At 42.9% G+C, this 16,726-nt stretch overlaps 1 protein-coding gene across 2 annotated transcripts in view; it reads left to right on the top strand.

Moving 5' to 3' along the window:
• Positions 1-16,726, top strand: part of Slc44a5 (solute carrier family 44 member 5) — a 263,585-nt gene that overhangs the window by 180,358 nt on the left and 66,501 nt on the right. For both annotated transcript variants that reach the window (XM_075981038.1, XM_075981039.1), the window contains 2 exons: positions 2,029-2,102; positions 15,242-15,326. In XM_075981038.1, coding sequence (XP_075837153.1) covers positions 2,029-2,102; positions 15,242-15,326 — 159 coding nt within the window. The remainder of the gene's footprint in view (positions 1-2,028; positions 2,103-15,241; positions 15,327-16,726) is intronic.

The raw sequence follows: 16,726 nt of genomic DNA, 5'->3' as shown, positions 1-16,726 counted from the left end.
TCTGTCAACGGAAGCATCTTGAGAAGGAACTGGGGAAGACGGGCCTGGAAAGAGGATGTGGAGCTCAGCAAGGAGTGGACCTGCAAGTTAGCATGAAATGACATTCAGGAAGTGAGGTGGTGGCCTGGCTCCAGTTGTGAGAGAAATGTCGTGTGTCCCGATGGCATTTGATTACAGAACAGTTTGGCAGAGGCAGAGACTGCTTGCAGGAGCCCAGTTAAGAGACCAGGGCAATGGTTTGAAGAGATGATAAGAGAACCTCGATGCACACCAGGCAACAAAACCAGCAATTGGGAGGTGGGTGAAGGCCAGATCAAAGAGGAAGTCAAGAGAACTTGCAGGTTGAATGTAAAAGCTGCTGAGAAAATGGGAAATCACAGGAAGCTCCCAGTGCTTTAAGTTCAGGTGACCATGCTTGTGTCATAGTCATAGTTAGAGACGTAAGGGAGGGAAATTTGTAAGCGCATATATAATTGGGATTCCATTCTTATGTTTGGAATTTAGATACAAGGGAACAAAGTGCTTTGCTAATTTATCTTGACAATGCTTTCATGTCTGAAATCCTTAGTCTGAATAGTGTTTTAAGAGTCTTTGTTTTGGGAAAATGTGACTTTGATAGGAGGGAAGTAATGAAGAGAGTTGGGCCTATTTCTCCATCAGTTTTCACTCAGGGACCCCAAGGGACACAACCCACTTCTTAATTTCTCCAGTGGATCTTAGCATTTGCCGTAACCGGGGAAAGGAGCCCACCTGAGGAAAAGGTACCCAGGACTGCCCTCCAGCTCAGATATGGCTCAGAATCACTCAGACAGAGATTCTACAAACCACTTATTTCAATATTTGTCTTGGAAGTTACTTTTTTTTAATTATCCAAATCAAATACTTGATCTAAAACCCACCTCACTTCCTGTAGAGCACAGGCATGGTGGTTGCCGCCCTGAGCTCAAAAGTCAGAAACAAAGATAAGCCTCAAAGCTTGTAGAGGCAGAAGTGGCTGCTGTGTTCCTTGACCCAAACCATTTTACACAAGCTGTATTTTATATTTTGTTCAAAAAGAAATTCCAAGAAACTTTCTAAGCTCTGTATTTTTTCCCTGAAGAGAATATGGGAGAAGAGGCAGGAGTAAGTGAGTAATGAAATAGTAGGCGATTATAGAAAATGCTGTAATCACCTGGAGGTACATGCATGAGCACACACAGACACACACGGATATACAAGCAGACACACAGACACAAATACATACAAAGATGCCCTCACATCTCACCTGCGCTAAAGCGTGAGTGTACCCACATGCCTCCAAATCAGAGTATTCTGTTTTGAAAATTCTCTTGTACAACTTTTAATCCTATCACATAAGATGTTGGTGTTTTATTTTCTTTTTTCTAAGCAATATCTGCCATACAACCAAGACTGCCTCGAGATCATGGTTCCCCCGCCTCATCTTCCTGAAGGCTGGGATTACAAGTCTCACAATGACTGCCTAGATGGTTTTTTTTTATAATAGATTCGTAATTGTTTCCAACTAAGAAGCCGCAGAGTTGCTCACTTTAATGATAGCTTTAACTTTTAAGCCATTGATAGTGGAACACAACATCATACTGGGAATAGGGAACACTTTATTTTGAAGACCTTGGGTGTCAGGGCTGAGGAGATGGTTCAGTAGTCAAGAACACTGGATGAACCTTCAGAGGACTGGGGTTTGAGTCTCCATCTCCACATGGCAGCTCACAACCATTTATGATTATGGAAAGAAAATGTCTACTTGATGTTGGCGTATGCTAATCCCTAGAAATGTTTCCCACATGAACCAAGAGAGAATAAACACTAGAGCTCAAAGCAAGTTCTTGTCATGGTGATTTGACTCCCCCACTTGGCCTTAAGTCCCTGACTGAACGAATTCACCCGTCCTGCCTTTCAGAACTGTTTGCTGGAGGTGGCTTATAGCTGTTATCTTTCTTTCCCTACATTTTGTATGGTGAAGAAGTCACTCAGGATGCCTTTTAATTCTCCGTTCCTTTCTGTTCTCAGGAATTGTACGGACGTTCTGTGCTGCATGATCTTCATACTGTTTGTTGTGGGCTACATTCTGTTAGGACTCCTTGGTGAGTAACCACAGGTATAAACAATACTAACCATTTGTTAGTGGATCAACAACGCCAGTATCTCATTTTAAACATGAGTTGTTTTCTTCTTGTTATGGACGTTGTCTTCTCTGGACTTGTTTGGTAGTGATACAGGACAAAATTGGCACGGCGCAGAGTGGCCAGGTGGAAGCTAAGACAGCAGCAAAGAGAAAAGACAGGTTTCTAGTTCCTTCTTTAGTAATTTCTACCTTTTAAATTCCAACGAAGAGCTCATTATACCAGGGCTGCTGCTGGCTGTAGGAACTGTTACCTAGGGCGGTTGGGCAGTTTTTAAACGTGTTGATTCATAAGCTAGACAGGGTAAGGGCAATGATTATCAATTTCACCAGCTAGTTCATTCTTTAAATTGAACCCTGTTCTCTTTACCTACCAAGAAAGAGGCACTCTTGTTTGCTGTTAGGTTAAAGATTTTTCTAGAACACAGAAACAAATAAGACAAACACATGATTGTTTTAAAGAAAATAGCACAAAAAGAAAACAAAAAAATCATTGTGCATTTTCCTGTAAAAAGATCTTATAATTGTAGTCAGTACAGCAGACAGTTCCACCAGGAGATGTCATCCTGTATCCCAGGAACTGACTTAAGAAGATCTGATTTGCCTCTGTAAGGGTAAGAGCCATTTCCATCAGATCTCAGCAGCAATAACTATTGACCTGTGGTTATCATGGAGAGAAACCTGCACCATGTTACAGAACACTTTCTTTTTACCCTCTAGTAAGAGACGTGTGAGAAGGGAAATTAAAAGTAACTCTCCAACTTAATCTCTGTATCACCATACAAACAGAATTGTATAAAATTTAGGACAGGAAAAGAAAAATTTAACAAGCATTAACACAGAAATAAATAATAAGCTTTTATAAGGGCTCAAAGAATGTCCCTCTTGTTCTTAAATATTTAACTTTGTAACTTCTAAGCATTACTGTAGATTGAATACAACCTCTAGGTTGATTAAATATTTAACTTCGTAATATCTACGCATTACTGTAGATTGAATACAATCTCTTGGTTGAATATTATCAAGTGTTTTATAACTTCAAGACACATTATTCCTAGTTTACATAAATATTGGTTATTTTTGCTACTGTCATAGAATTGAAATGTGTTGTGTAAGATGAGGAGAATTTGGAACTAGGCAGGGCTAGATTCTCATACTCTTTTGTGGGGTACAGGTAACTGTTTAACCAGCTCGCTCACCTGGGAAGAATAGAAACACTCCCTGAATTTCCAGGCTAGTTATGAGGGATGAACTGCAATGCCCAACCATGTGGGCAGTGCCGGCGAGAGTACTAGACAGTGCATAAATAATTTAGCTCTTTGAAATTGCAATAAATTTGTTTTAAGCATGATTTACAATGTTGTTTCTGTTGCAACCCATAATTTGGGTTATTAAAGTTTGAGTGTACACAGGAACTCCCCAAGGGGCTTCTGCTGTGAGCAGAATACTTCCACACAAGGCCTAACTCAACACTGGTTGAGTCTCTCTGTAGGGTAGGTGTCTGTTCTTATAGGGATTGTCAAAGTCACAGCTGCCCCTGGCAGGGTCAGTGGGGGAGCACCCAGCCACCTCTGTCCATGGCAGGATCATAACAAGAATTTCACCTTTTTGTTCAAGATCTCCAGATTTGATTTGTAAATGTTTTGATTCATATAGAAAATTGGGGAACAGGTTTTCCTCAATCAAAGTCAATATTCAATATCAAATTAATTCAGCATTTCTCCCAAATTAATCCTGATACCACCGCTAGAAACAAAGGACTCAAGAAATTCTCTAAATATCCACATACTTAATCTATCCCTCAGCTATAGCTGGCTTTGCTGGTTTGAGTTCAAGATATTGTCCTAACTCCTGGCTATATCCAATGGGAGGTTGGAAGAGGACCACAGGGGTACTGTCGGCAGGGGCAATGTTAAGAATGTTAACAATGGCTGTAGCACCGAAGAATGAATGGGTTCCCTTGAGAGGTTGTTTTCACTGTGATGATATTTGTACTGTGGGGCCTGGCCATCTCCATTAGATCAGGACCTTCACGGGTTGGTCATTTATCTGTGATCTCTCCGTGAGTGTCACCATGCCTATTAGTTATGTTTCTGTCGCTGTTATAAAGTACTACATTCAAGACAGAAGAAGAATTTTATTTGGCTTGTGATTCTGTGGAAGTGAGGCCTGGCAGCAGGAAGCTGGGCACCCACATCTCTTAGCGCGAACCCTAAGCAGAGAGAGAAAACCAGAAGTGGCATGAGGCTTAACTCTCAGTGCCATCCCCAGGGATTTGCTTCTTCCAGCAATAGCGCACTTCCTAAGCCTCCCAAATAGCATCGTCATCATGGGGACCAAGCGTTCAAAGACTCGAGACCATGGGCAGCATTTCTCATTCCTTCACACCACGGAGGAGCCATTTCTGTTTCTCACCAGAAACCAACCAGGCAGACCTTGTTCTGAAATGGAATATTAGTTTAAGATATGTTACATTCGCATATGCTATGTAATATTTTTTTAATGATGCAAAGATGTGTTGCATTTGTTTAGCTCTGTAAAGCTGTGTTACTTTGCCTGCCTAAAACACCTGATTGGTCTAATAAAGAGCAGAACAGACAATAGCAAGGCAGAAGAGGGTAATGAGAGGCTGCCGGACAGAGAGAATAAGTAGGGGGAGAAAGCGAGAAGAGGGGGAGCAGGAAGAGAAAGAGAGGAGGATGCTTGGGTCACACAGTCACACAGCCAGCCATGCAGTAAGAGGTAAAGAAAGGTATAGAGAAAGGCAAACACCCAGAAGCAAAAGGTAGATGGGATGGTTTAAGAAAAGCTGGCTAGAAATTAGCCAAGTTATGCTGGGCATTCATAAGAAAGAATAAGTCTCTGTGTGTTTATTTGGGAGCTGGGTGATGTGAGTCTTCAAAGAGTAAGAGTTAAAAATAAACAAAAACAAAAAGCCCCACTAGCCTGTTCTCAATGCTCCGCGTGGATTGTGAGCACAGGGTGGTGCCTGCGCGTGAGCAAGGCACTTAGCACTCCGCTGACAGAATCTTTGACTGAGTGGATGGAGTGGAGTCTGGCTAGAAGGGAATCCAATCTTGCTGAATGATCACGTGAACATTAAGGATAGAAACTCTCTTTGTACTCCTTCACAGGTGGTTGCTGGTCAATTACTGCACTAACTAGAAAAAAAATAGGAATTCTTGTTATGCAAATTGCTTTCTGCAAACCTTGGACTAACATTATATACATAAAAATTGTGACATTCAACAATCTTAACATTCAACAAATTTTCATTTTGTTTCTCTCGAAGCGTTAGTCCACAGTTACATTTCCTTATGAAATACCACAGACTGGAGCCCAAAGTCTGTTCTGGGTTTTTAATGTTTTCCTGGAGTAATTACCCTTATTAGCTGAGAAGATGGGAAGTTAATAGGGACATTCATGCAGGCGAGCCCAGAACTCTGTCCTCCTGCTGTGAGAAACCCAAGAGTCATGAAAAAGCTTCCAGGATGGGGTGAGGGTGTCTGGACAGCAGTCTGAACTGGACAAACTGGGTTAATTATTTTTGCTGGAATGCTGACTTCCTATCTGAGAGACCCCAAGTAAAAGGCAAACTTTCCCCTAAATCTCCATCTCCTCAGATTATGAGGAAATGTGTGCCTGAAGGAAAAACAGTAGAGAATCAGGCAGAGCCTGGAATCAGGAAATAGGAGCCTTGCTTAGCAAGACCTGAAGGGTAGCATTGTCTGTGTGGCATTACCTTGGGGTATTTGTGTCTGTTTTGGCCAGGAGACCTAGCTGAAAAGCTGGATCTGTCCTGATGTGAAGTCACAGGGAATTTGGCAGGTTCTCCCTTTCATCTCTTAGATCAAATTGGTCTTTTCCCATCAAGGGTACAAGAAATGGAGAAAGCCCCGATCCCTAAGCAAGGACACTCACTCATGTGACCTTTCCAGGAATAAAGATAATTCTAGGATGATTTTTGGTTATGTCTGTAGAGAAATGCCGGGGCTGTTTTATTCAAGTATAATTAAACATCATAAATTTTTAGATTTGAAAATATACAATTGACAAAATATTATAGGTATTTGAGATGTACAACATGAAGGCTTTTTAAACTGGAGATTGAACCCAGAGCTTTATACACCACAAAAAGCATTCTTTCAACTGCGCTATGGCCCCAGGCCCAGCCTGACATTTTGATGTTAGTATGTCTTGTATAATTATTATCATAGTTAAGCTTATTAGCATCCATTCCTCGGCATAATTACCTTTCGGGAGGGGCGAAAACACTTAGGATGTGCTCTTTGAGGAAAATTTCCCGTATGCGATTGCACACAGCACACTGTATGCTAGGTGTCTAGGAGTCAGTTGTATCGAACCTAAAGATTTATCATTAGAAGAGTCTTAGTCCTGATCCCATAGCCGGAATCTAGCCATGCTCCCTGCAGCTCTCTGTCTGTGCTGTGACTCGATGCTCTCACGCCTCCGCCATGTGTGCTATGCTGAACTAAACTACAGTGTGGAACTTCCCTCTACCCCTGAAAGGCTAAAAAGTCGGGCTTTTCCTGACCTAGAGATTTCTCAAAGACTCCTCACTGAGACAGGTCAGAAATTTGGGTCAGAGATGAAGGTTCTCTCTGAAGAGGTTCCTCTGCCTGCCCCCAATAATGGCATTCCCCCCCCCCGCCCCTCACCCTTGATGAACTCCCCTCCAGGCGTTGAAGGGAAGCCTCTCCCTCTCCTTCCCTTTAAGGCTCCATCCCGTTTGCTTGTATTGTTTCTATCTGCTTCCTCCTACCTCAAGGCCTTGATGTCTTCTCATTCAGATAAACCTTGTACCTGAAGGGATTATGAATTATGTCTCCTTCTGGACCAGCTGTTGCTGTCATCTCCTGTTTAATTCACACTCATATCTCTTGATCTATGTCTTCTTACCGTCCCCATCCCCTCACTCCTGGTAGCTGCTGCTCTACTTTCTGCTTGGATTCTTGTTAGAGTTCACGTATTAGTGAAATCTAGTGAAATGTGGTTGCTTTTCTGTGCCTCTGCCTTCATTCCTGTTGCCACAGACAGTCAGATTTCCTTCTTTTCATGATTTTGTTTTCTTGGTCTTTTGAGACACGGTTTCTCTGTGTCACAGTCCTAGCTGTCCTGGAACTAGCTCTTGTAGAACAGGCTAACCTGGAACTCACAGGTTTATTCTGTGTGTGCACGCACACACTTTCCTTAGCCATCCACCTGTTGACAGATTCTTAGCTTGTCTGTGTCTTGGATACTGTGAAGAACATGGAAGTCAACATGGGATGCAGACACCTCTTTATTTGTCCTCACAGATGCCCCACAAGGGATGGCTGGTGATTCTAATTTCAGTGTTTTGAACCCATTTTCCACAATAATTGAGATAATTACATTCCCACCTACAAGGTCCAAGAGGCTCCTTTTCCCCACAACCTCCTCACCACTGGTCACTCCTGCACTCAACAGGCATCCTGTGGTTCTCTTTTAGGAGCAGATATACTGAAATATTCATCGTTAGATGGAAGTGAACACAGGGGCCCGTCTTGCCATTTGCTTACATTAATACCAAAACAAACCTACCTGTCATGTCATAGCTAAGACTATTACCAAAAGTAAATTAATGCCTTCAACTAAAAGCTCACTTTAAAAATTGATTTCCATTATTTCAAGAATGGGTTGACCACACTTTTATTTCTGAAAAATGTCTTGTGCACTAATAGGATGACAAGGGTCAATATTGCGTGTCCTTTTGCTTTCCTTATGAATACAGACATGTTTATAAACTAAATCCCACACTCGTACTTCTGCTTCAGCAGTCTTCGGTTTAAAAAGGAAGCGTTTGGCTTTCAGCGGAGATTTGAGCTTGTCCATAGCCCTGAGTGATTTTGGCCTTTTGTTGGGTTTTGCTGTGCACACCTGTGCATGCCCATGCTGTCCAGACTTCTTGAAGTGTGGTTAGCACATGAGGGACTGGCTTGCACTCAAGGACACGGCCCTAAACTCATCACTGGGTGGAAGAGGCCACCTGTGAAATGACAACCGTGTTTGTCACCCAGGCAACTGGAGACGGGACTGTTTCTCAAAGCCCATCTACAGCAGCAGCCCTGCCAACAACACGGGTCTTCAGATCTGACTTCATATGCCCTATTATCTGCTTCATTGCGTTTGTAAATTGCTTGTGTTAAAACGACATAAGCGCGATGTGGCAGGCCTGTTCCATGCATACTAGAACAGTTAAGCGGTGCCTTTAAGGGGCACACGCTAATGACCTGAGAGCCAGCATCCCGGGCAGCCAGGGCTTCACGGTTGCCTTCCCTGCCCCCAACAGATCTGCAGTTCATTCTTCAGGGTCAATGTGAGCAGTCGGGTCTGATATTTTCTCCTTGACTTGTAGAGGACTTTATAATGGCTGCCACTTTTCAACGCGCCCCAAAAGCACAACCGGAGCTTGCTCTGAAAACCCCTGAAAATGAGAGAGGATGTTAGGTAGTAGCGGTGCTCTCCCGGATATTCGGGGATGAATGTTTCCTTGAGATGAGTGATAAGGTCTTTTGCTCAAATAAGGCTTTCACTTATTTGGCTGCCAACCTTTGGCCATCCTCTGTGAACTACCTCAACAGACTGTGCAAGTGCACAATTCCTCATCCTTCCCCCCTCCCCTACACACACACACATGCACGCACACACACACTATTCATGTCTACATCGGAGTCAGCTAAAGACATCCTTTTAAGTTATTTCTAGGCACGTGGCAGTTGGGTACCTGCCACATAAACATGAGGACCTGAATCCGATCTCCAGAACCCACTTAAAACGCTGGGCCTGGGGGTGCACATCTGAACCCCAGCTCTGGGGAAGCTGGGCAGATGGATCTGTGGAGCTCACTGGACAGTCAACCTAGCAGAATTGGTGAGTTCCCTGTGAAAGAGGCCCTGTCTCAAAAACACGGTGGACAGTACCTAAGGAAGGACAATCGAGGTTGACTTCCAGCTCTGTTATGTACTCCTCCAAACAAATACACACACACACACGTTATTTCTAAAAGAGTGGGCTAATGAAGGGAATAATATGATTGATTCAAGTGTATATAAATTGCTCAGAAAACTGTTATAAATTGCTCTGCAAACTTCATAACCCAGGCAGTTTACACGCTTACCCACTAGGGTATAGCGACTTAATTACTGGAGGTGTGTAATGAAGCAGAGGGCAGGCTGGAACTCCATGACACTATTCTAATGTCTCTCACACCTTCCCCTCATGGTGGCTACAATGTTAGATAAACCTGAACTCACCGCAGAGCCCAGAGTGACTTCAGTCCCAAATGTTGGGACTACAGGCATTGGCCTCCCTCCCGTGGGCTTTTCTGTGGGACCGAGTATTGGGCATCATCCCCTAGGGCTAGAGAGCAGAAACAGACGACAGAGGAGACCTACTCTTTATCATTGTTATTATTCTTTCTATATTACATCCCAACCACAGTTTTCCATCCCCCCTCTCCTCCCAGCCCTTCCCACCCCACCTCCTAGATCTACCCCTCTGTTTCCCTTCAGAAAAGGGCAGGCATCCCAGGGTTATCAACCAAACATGACATAACAAGTTACAATAAGACTAGGCACAAACCCTCATATCAAGGCTGGGAGAGGCAACCCAATAGGAGGAAAATGATCCCAAAAGCAAGCAAAAGCAACAGAAACAGCCCCACTCCCACGGTTAAAGAGTCCCACAAGAACATCAACTACACAACCATAACATATAGGACCTTGGTCAGACCCATGCAGGTTCCCTGACTGTCGCTTCAGTCTCTGTGAGCCCCTAGGAGCCCAAGTTAGTTGATTTCTGTGGGCCATGTTCTTGTGGTGTTCTTGACCCCTCTGGTTCCTAAAATCCCTCTTCTCCCTCAGATTTTCCTGTTGTTTGGCTATGGATTTCTGCATCTGTTTCCATCCACTGCTGGATGAAGCCTCTCTGATGATGATTATGCTAGGCTCAGACCTACGAGGAGAGCAGAATATCATTAGGAATCATTTCATTGACTTTTTTATCAGTCATGTGTCCTACTCTTTTTAATATATATATAGAGAGATAGATAGAATATATATATATATGTGTGTGTGTGTGTGTGTGTGTGTGTTATATATGTTTGCTTGCTTTATAACCCGACTGCTGTTTCCCCTCCTTCCTCTTCTCCCAATCCCTCTTCCCCCATCTTCCCTCTGTGCCCCCTCCATCCACTCCTTCTCTGTTTCTACTCTTAAAAGCCACCAAGGCCAATGGAACTTCACATTCTATTTCTGAAAAGCAAGTCCCAAGTCCAGTTCACATTCAAACTGTGAGGGACTAGGCCCCTTCATGAAGGAGAAATTCCAACTGTAGATGTCACAGCCGACCATCTCATTCTGTCTCCTACTTGAGCCTCAGTTTCTGCATGACAACACACATCTTATTTAATTTTGAATTAGTTCTTATTTCTCATTTATATTAAATAAGGGCATTATATATACTTTAAAAATATAGCATGCTGTCAGGCAGTGGTGGCACACATCTTTAATCTCAGCACTTGGGAGGCAGAGTCAGGAGGATCTCTGTGAGTTCTAGACCAGCCTGGTCTACAAGAGCTAGTTCCAGGACAGCTAAGGCTGTTACACAAAGGAACCCTATTTAAAAAGCAATATATGTATATATATATATATATATATATATATATATATATATTATACTTGAATATTTGATCATATTCATCCTGACTCTTCCCTTTACTTCTTCTCTGACTCATTCCTCTTCATGTCCAATTTTTTAAAAAATAGCTCCAAGGAGAGGCTGTCTGCTGGAACACAGTGGGCACACTGCTGGCCACACCCTTAAAGGAAACTGCTTCTCCTTCTCCAGCAGCCATTAACTATATGTTTACATTTCAAAAAGAAAAATGTTATTTTATTAGTGAGCATTATTGCCAGATTTTGAAAGGGACATGTAAAGTATTTGTTCTAATAATGACGTGTTGGGTACCACAGGTTTTTGGATGACTTATTAGTCAGAACAACAGCGTAACAATGCTGTTCATCACCTTGTACAAGGAGCCCGCATTTGTGAGGATATTTTCCAGACCAGATCTGACAGAGAGATGACATCTTAATTGACACTGTAATCTCTTGTTTTCCACATTGAGAGTACTTTAAAAAACGAGTGAATTTATTTCAGTGAGTTAATAATGAATTTAAGAATCATTTCAAATGTAGCCAGTATAAAAATATGGAGAGAGTCTATCATTTTGTCCATACTGTGTTTAAGATATGCTTACCTAGTGTGCATAAAACACCAACACCACGTGAACTAGGCATGGTTGTGCACAGCTGTAATCCGAGCGTTCTGGAGGTGGAGATGGAGAAACAGAAGTTCAGAATCAGATGACCATATCTGAATTCTAGCTGGACATACATTAAACCCTGTCTCAAAATATAAAATAAAATAAGTCATGTATTTCACACTTGTGCCCTGTGTCTGTTCTAATAACCCATTTAGTTCTTAGACAGGTGACTTCTACAGCAGAGAGCCTGTTCCGGAAATCCCATGTGTAGAAAACTTACACGAATGAAGTAAAATATGGATACCCCTGACTTCCTGAACAGCGTCGAACATGGTTTCTGTTGCTGCGTGTCTCCTTTCCTCTTCTTTCTGACAGCCTGGAGCACTTCCAGCTCAACACACACTGTCTGTGGCCAGGCCTCCTCACCGGAGCAGAGTGGAAAAGGTAGAAGATGCTCAGTAAACATGGCCCCAGGGCAGCACCAGGAGGTGGAGAAGGGAGCTCCTTCTTAGACACCTGTATCTTTACCTGCTTCTCCTGTCTCTGTGTGTATGAGTTAGCCTGTCCATCACTGCGACAAACCCTTGTTGACTACAGATGCTATGTGGCCAGCTGTTTTAAGTTCCTGCCTTGACTTCCCTGCAGTGATAACATGGAGCTGTGAGCTGCAATAAGCCCTTTCTCCCTTAGGTTGTCTTTTATCGTGGTATATTTATCATGGCAAAGGAAAGAAACTAAAGTAAGCTTGTTCCTAATTTATTCTTATCAGAAGGCGTCATTGGTTAGTCTACGTAAACCTTTCATTATTTAATATTTAGTAAGGAATTATTTTTTTGCATACAAATGGATGGAAATAGAAAACACTATCCTGAGTGAGGTAAGCCAGACCCAAAAAGAGGAACATGGGATGTACTCACTCATATTTGGTTTCTAGCCATAAATAAAGGACATTGAGCTTATAATTCGTGATCCTAGAGAAGCTAAATAAGAAGGTGAATCCAAAGACAAACACATAGGCATCCTCCTGAATATTAACCTTCAGCAAGCGATGAAAGGAGACAGAGACAGAGACCCACATTGGAGCACCGGACAGAAATCTCAAGGTCCAAATCAGGAGCAGAAGGAGACGACGCACGAGCAAGGAACTCAGGACCACGAGGGGTGCACCCACACACTGAGACAATGGGGATGTTCTATCGGGAACTCACCAAGGCCAGCTGGCCTGGGTCTGAAAAAGCATGGGATAAATTTGGACTAGCTGAACATAGCGGACAATGAGGAAGAATGGGAACTCAAGAACAATCGCAGTGGGTTTTTGATCCTACTGCACGTACTGGCTTTGGGGGAGCCTAGGCAGTTTGGATGCTCACCTTACTAGACCTGGATGGAGGTGGGCGGTCCTTGGGCTTCCCACAGGTCAGGGAACCCTGATTGCTCTTCAAGCAGATGAGGGAGGGTGACTTGATCGGGGGAGGGGGAGGGAAATGGGAGGCGGTGGCGGGGAGGAAGCAGAAATCCTTAATAAATAAATAAATAAAAAGAAATCCTAAGACAGTGGTACATATTTAAAACTTAAAAAACTAACTGAAATTGTATGTGAATATTCTCAAAGTCCATTCTAATAATTAAATTTACTGTGTTTCAAAAAAAAAAAAAGAAAGAAATCAATGCTGATGGGAGACCCTACTTCCCCTCAACCCACCAGCATGCGTTCACAGTTCCGGGGGCAAATGTGCAATGGCTCCCCCAAGCACCACCAGGGGATCGCGGAGGTTCTCAGAGGACCACAGTTGTCTGTCGCTGTGGTCTGCTGATTACTCTCTCCTTCATGGTCCTTAATCTGTCCTGGGTTCCAGCTCATGCCACCTGAGGAAGCTTCTGGGAGCTGCTCACCCCCACTCCAAACAAAGCACAAGCATCAACGTCTGGGTTCAGATTTCGATTATTGAGAAATTAAAGAGCTAGCATGACTGTGCCCACAGTGAATCCCAAGCCCCTACCAGACTTTCCACTTCCATTATCTTCTGCAGGCTCAGTATCCTAGGCACTTTATACCACTACTTCTGTGCTTTAGCAGCTAATTAGAAAGTGGGGATTTAAAATACGTGGATAATTTGATCTGGGTTATAGACAATAAGAAACAGATATCTAAATATGGTGAACACTCTCCAGGTCCCACTCCTTACTGAGCAGCCTTTGGCCATTGACAATTACAAGAGAAGGGAGCATCTTCGTCTTGAGGATGTGGCTCTGGCTGCCCATGTTCCTCTGAATGGCTGCACACATGAGCAACACTGACTGGACTTGTGGTCATTGAGAAAGAAGACATAAAGTTGGGAGGGAAATACGTTGAGGCGATATGGGGAGAGTTTGTGATTGAGGAGTTGGGTGGCAGCGGACACATTGCATTGTGTGTACTCATGAAATCCTCAGGAGCAAAGAAAAACCATATAAAAAGGAATCCGATGCCCAATTCCCAGCTAATGATTATTTAAAGAAACAGGGTAAAGCATTTTAGGATAAAGCTAAAAGAATAGAGTTGGATGAAATTGGATCGCTTAGCCAGTGTGTGGCAAATTAAGGCACAGGAGCGTTGTAATAAGGGTCTAACTGAGCGCCGAACACTTGGATGTCATTTACACACTATTTATAGCTCTTTCTTTATTCTGGAAAACAACGACAGAAAGACATGGTGGCTACTCAGATCTCACAAGACGGTCTTCCTAAATGAAGCTGATTTGGCCTCTGTGACATTAGAGAGAAATAGACAAAGAGAAATAGACACTAACCAGAAGAAATGAGAAAAGTACTGAGAAAAAAAAATCCTCTTCCTTACTACAATCTTCATTTGGAAAATGGATTTTTTTTACAGTCACATGCATAAGGGTGATTGAATTATGAGGCAAACTGTCAGCTCCAATAAGTGTGGGGAAGGAGATGGTGGAACAGTGTTATCAGAAGCAAAGGACCAGGATGTGTTTTCAGCTGCAGCCTAGACGTTTTAACAATGGCGTTGTTCAAACTTTGAGAAGGTAGAAAAATAGTTAGAGCAAACAGTTATTACCTAGTTTAGTGGTGGATGTTACTTTCTGGAGATTTGTCGTTCAGATGTCAGGCCAAGTTTATCACCCGCACAAAAACAAACAGAAAGGGGTGATGAGTTTGCATGAAGCAGAGCCCAGCATCTCCACAGAAACCATGGCTGAGTCCTTGTTATACTGAAGTCAGGGACACATGGTCTTTGCATTAAGCTCTGAGATTACCGGACAAATGCCTGGCAGATCTTTCCTGCCAGGTGCCTCTGCCATGTCCTTGTTTGCCTTTTGAGTGTCCTGTGAAATCAGAGAGCTGGTTGATTCACTCTGTTGAATTCTTCGGTGTTTCTCCTGTATACCCCCCAAAGCATTACATCATGCTGCCTGGAGTCAATCTATCAGCTCTGGCATGAAGTCATTTGTGCTGGAGCTTTAGAAAAGGCGTCTTCTTTTCCAAGAGGGCTTTTGTCTGTGCCCTCTCTCCTCCTCATTTTAATAACTGTCATTTTCTAAGTGCATTACCTCATGTTTTGGCTGCAGCCCAGATGAATCAGGAGAGAAGAAAAATGTGCTTTCAGACCAATTCATCCATATTTTATTTTACTTTTCATTAAGAAATTACTCTTTGAAGAAAATCAATAATGTTCTATGACTGAGGGGGAAGAGGTGAGCGTTGCCGTGACAATTCTAATCTCTCGAATCAGACTGCCTTCAGCCAGATGTTGCTGATGGAAACTCTGTCCTTTTTTGTTCCTGCAGCTTGGACACACGGTGACCCCAGGAGAGTGGCCTATCCTACAGACAGCCAGGGACACTTTTGTGGCCAGAAGGGAACCCCCAATGAGTGAGTATGGCCCCTGTGCTTTGGGTGACTTTACTGTCTAAAACAGGACCCTAAACACATCAGCATCAATGCCACAGGATCTCTGAGCAAGGCTGAGACTCAAGGAGGAGGCTTCTGCTGTCTCCTTTCTTACAGGCAGCCCTAAGTGGTTGGAGATTTCCATTCTCTGCCTCTCCACTCTTATCAGTGAAAATAAAATTCTAAAGCAAGGATGGGCCCAGGAGTTTGTTAGCGGCCATATTTGGATCACATCCTTTGAGTTGGGCTGTTGTGTGGCTGTCCTGAGCAGCAGGTGACATGCCTGCGTCATATCCCACTCTTTGGTCATGTTTGTCATCGTGTTTGCAGACAACCGTTCTGCCTGATGACTTGTCCCCAGCTCTTCAGTGCTCTTTCTGCGCAATGTCAATCAAAGCAGAAGTGTCTCTGCTTGGAAGCAAGGTTTTTTTTTTTAATTGATTTTTATTGAGCTATACAATTTTCTCTGTTTCCCTCCCTTCCTCTCTCCTCCACTTCAACCCTCTCGCATGGTCTCCATGCTCCTGATTTACTCAGGAGATCTTGTCTTTATCTACTTCCCAAGTAGATTAGATCCATGAATGTCTCTCTTAGGGTTCTCATTATTGTTTAGGTTCTCTGGAATTGTGATTTGCAGACTGGTCTTCCTTGTTTTACGTTTAAAAACCACGTATGAGTGAGTACATGTGATAATTGTCTTTCTGGGTCTGGGTTACCTCACTCAAAATGATGTTTTCTAGCTCCATCTATTCACCTGCAAATTTCAAGATGTCGTTATTTTTTTCTGCTGTGTAGTACTCCATTGTGTAAATGTACCACATTTTCCTTATCCATTCTTTGGTCTAGGGGCATTTAGTTGTTTCCAGGTTCTGGTTATGACAAACAATTCTGATATGAACATAGTTGAGCACATGTACTTGTGGCACGATTGAGCATCCTTTGGATATATACCCAAAAGTGATATTACTGGGTCTTGAGGAAGGTTGTTTCCTAATTTTTTGAGAAATCACCACACTGACATCCAAAGGGACTGTACCAGCTTGCATTCCCACCAGCAATGCAGGAATGTTCCCTTTACTCCACATCCTCTCCAGCATGAGTTATCATCAGTGTTTTTGATCCTGGCCATTCTGGTGTAAGATGGAATCTCAGAGTTGTTTTGATTTGCATTTCTCTGAAGACTAAGAATGTTGGACATTTCCTTAAGTGTCTTTTAGCCATTTTAGATTCCTCTGTTGAGAGTTCTCTGTTTAGGTCTATACTCCATTTTTTATTAGATTATTTGTTCTTTTGATGACCATTTTCTTGAGTTCTTTGTATATTTTGGTGATCAAACCTCTGTCTGATGTGGGGCTGGTAAAGACCTTTTCCTATTCTACAGG

The sequence above is a fragment of the Microtus pennsylvanicus genome, chromosome 7 (genome assembly GCF_037038515.1).
Source record: "Microtus pennsylvanicus isolate mMicPen1 chromosome 7, mMicPen1.hap1, whole genome shotgun sequence".
NCBI classification, from domain to species: Eukaryota; Metazoa; Chordata; class Mammalia; order Rodentia; family Cricetidae; genus Microtus; species Microtus pennsylvanicus.
This window is presented reverse-complemented; position numbering and strand designations above follow the sequence as displayed.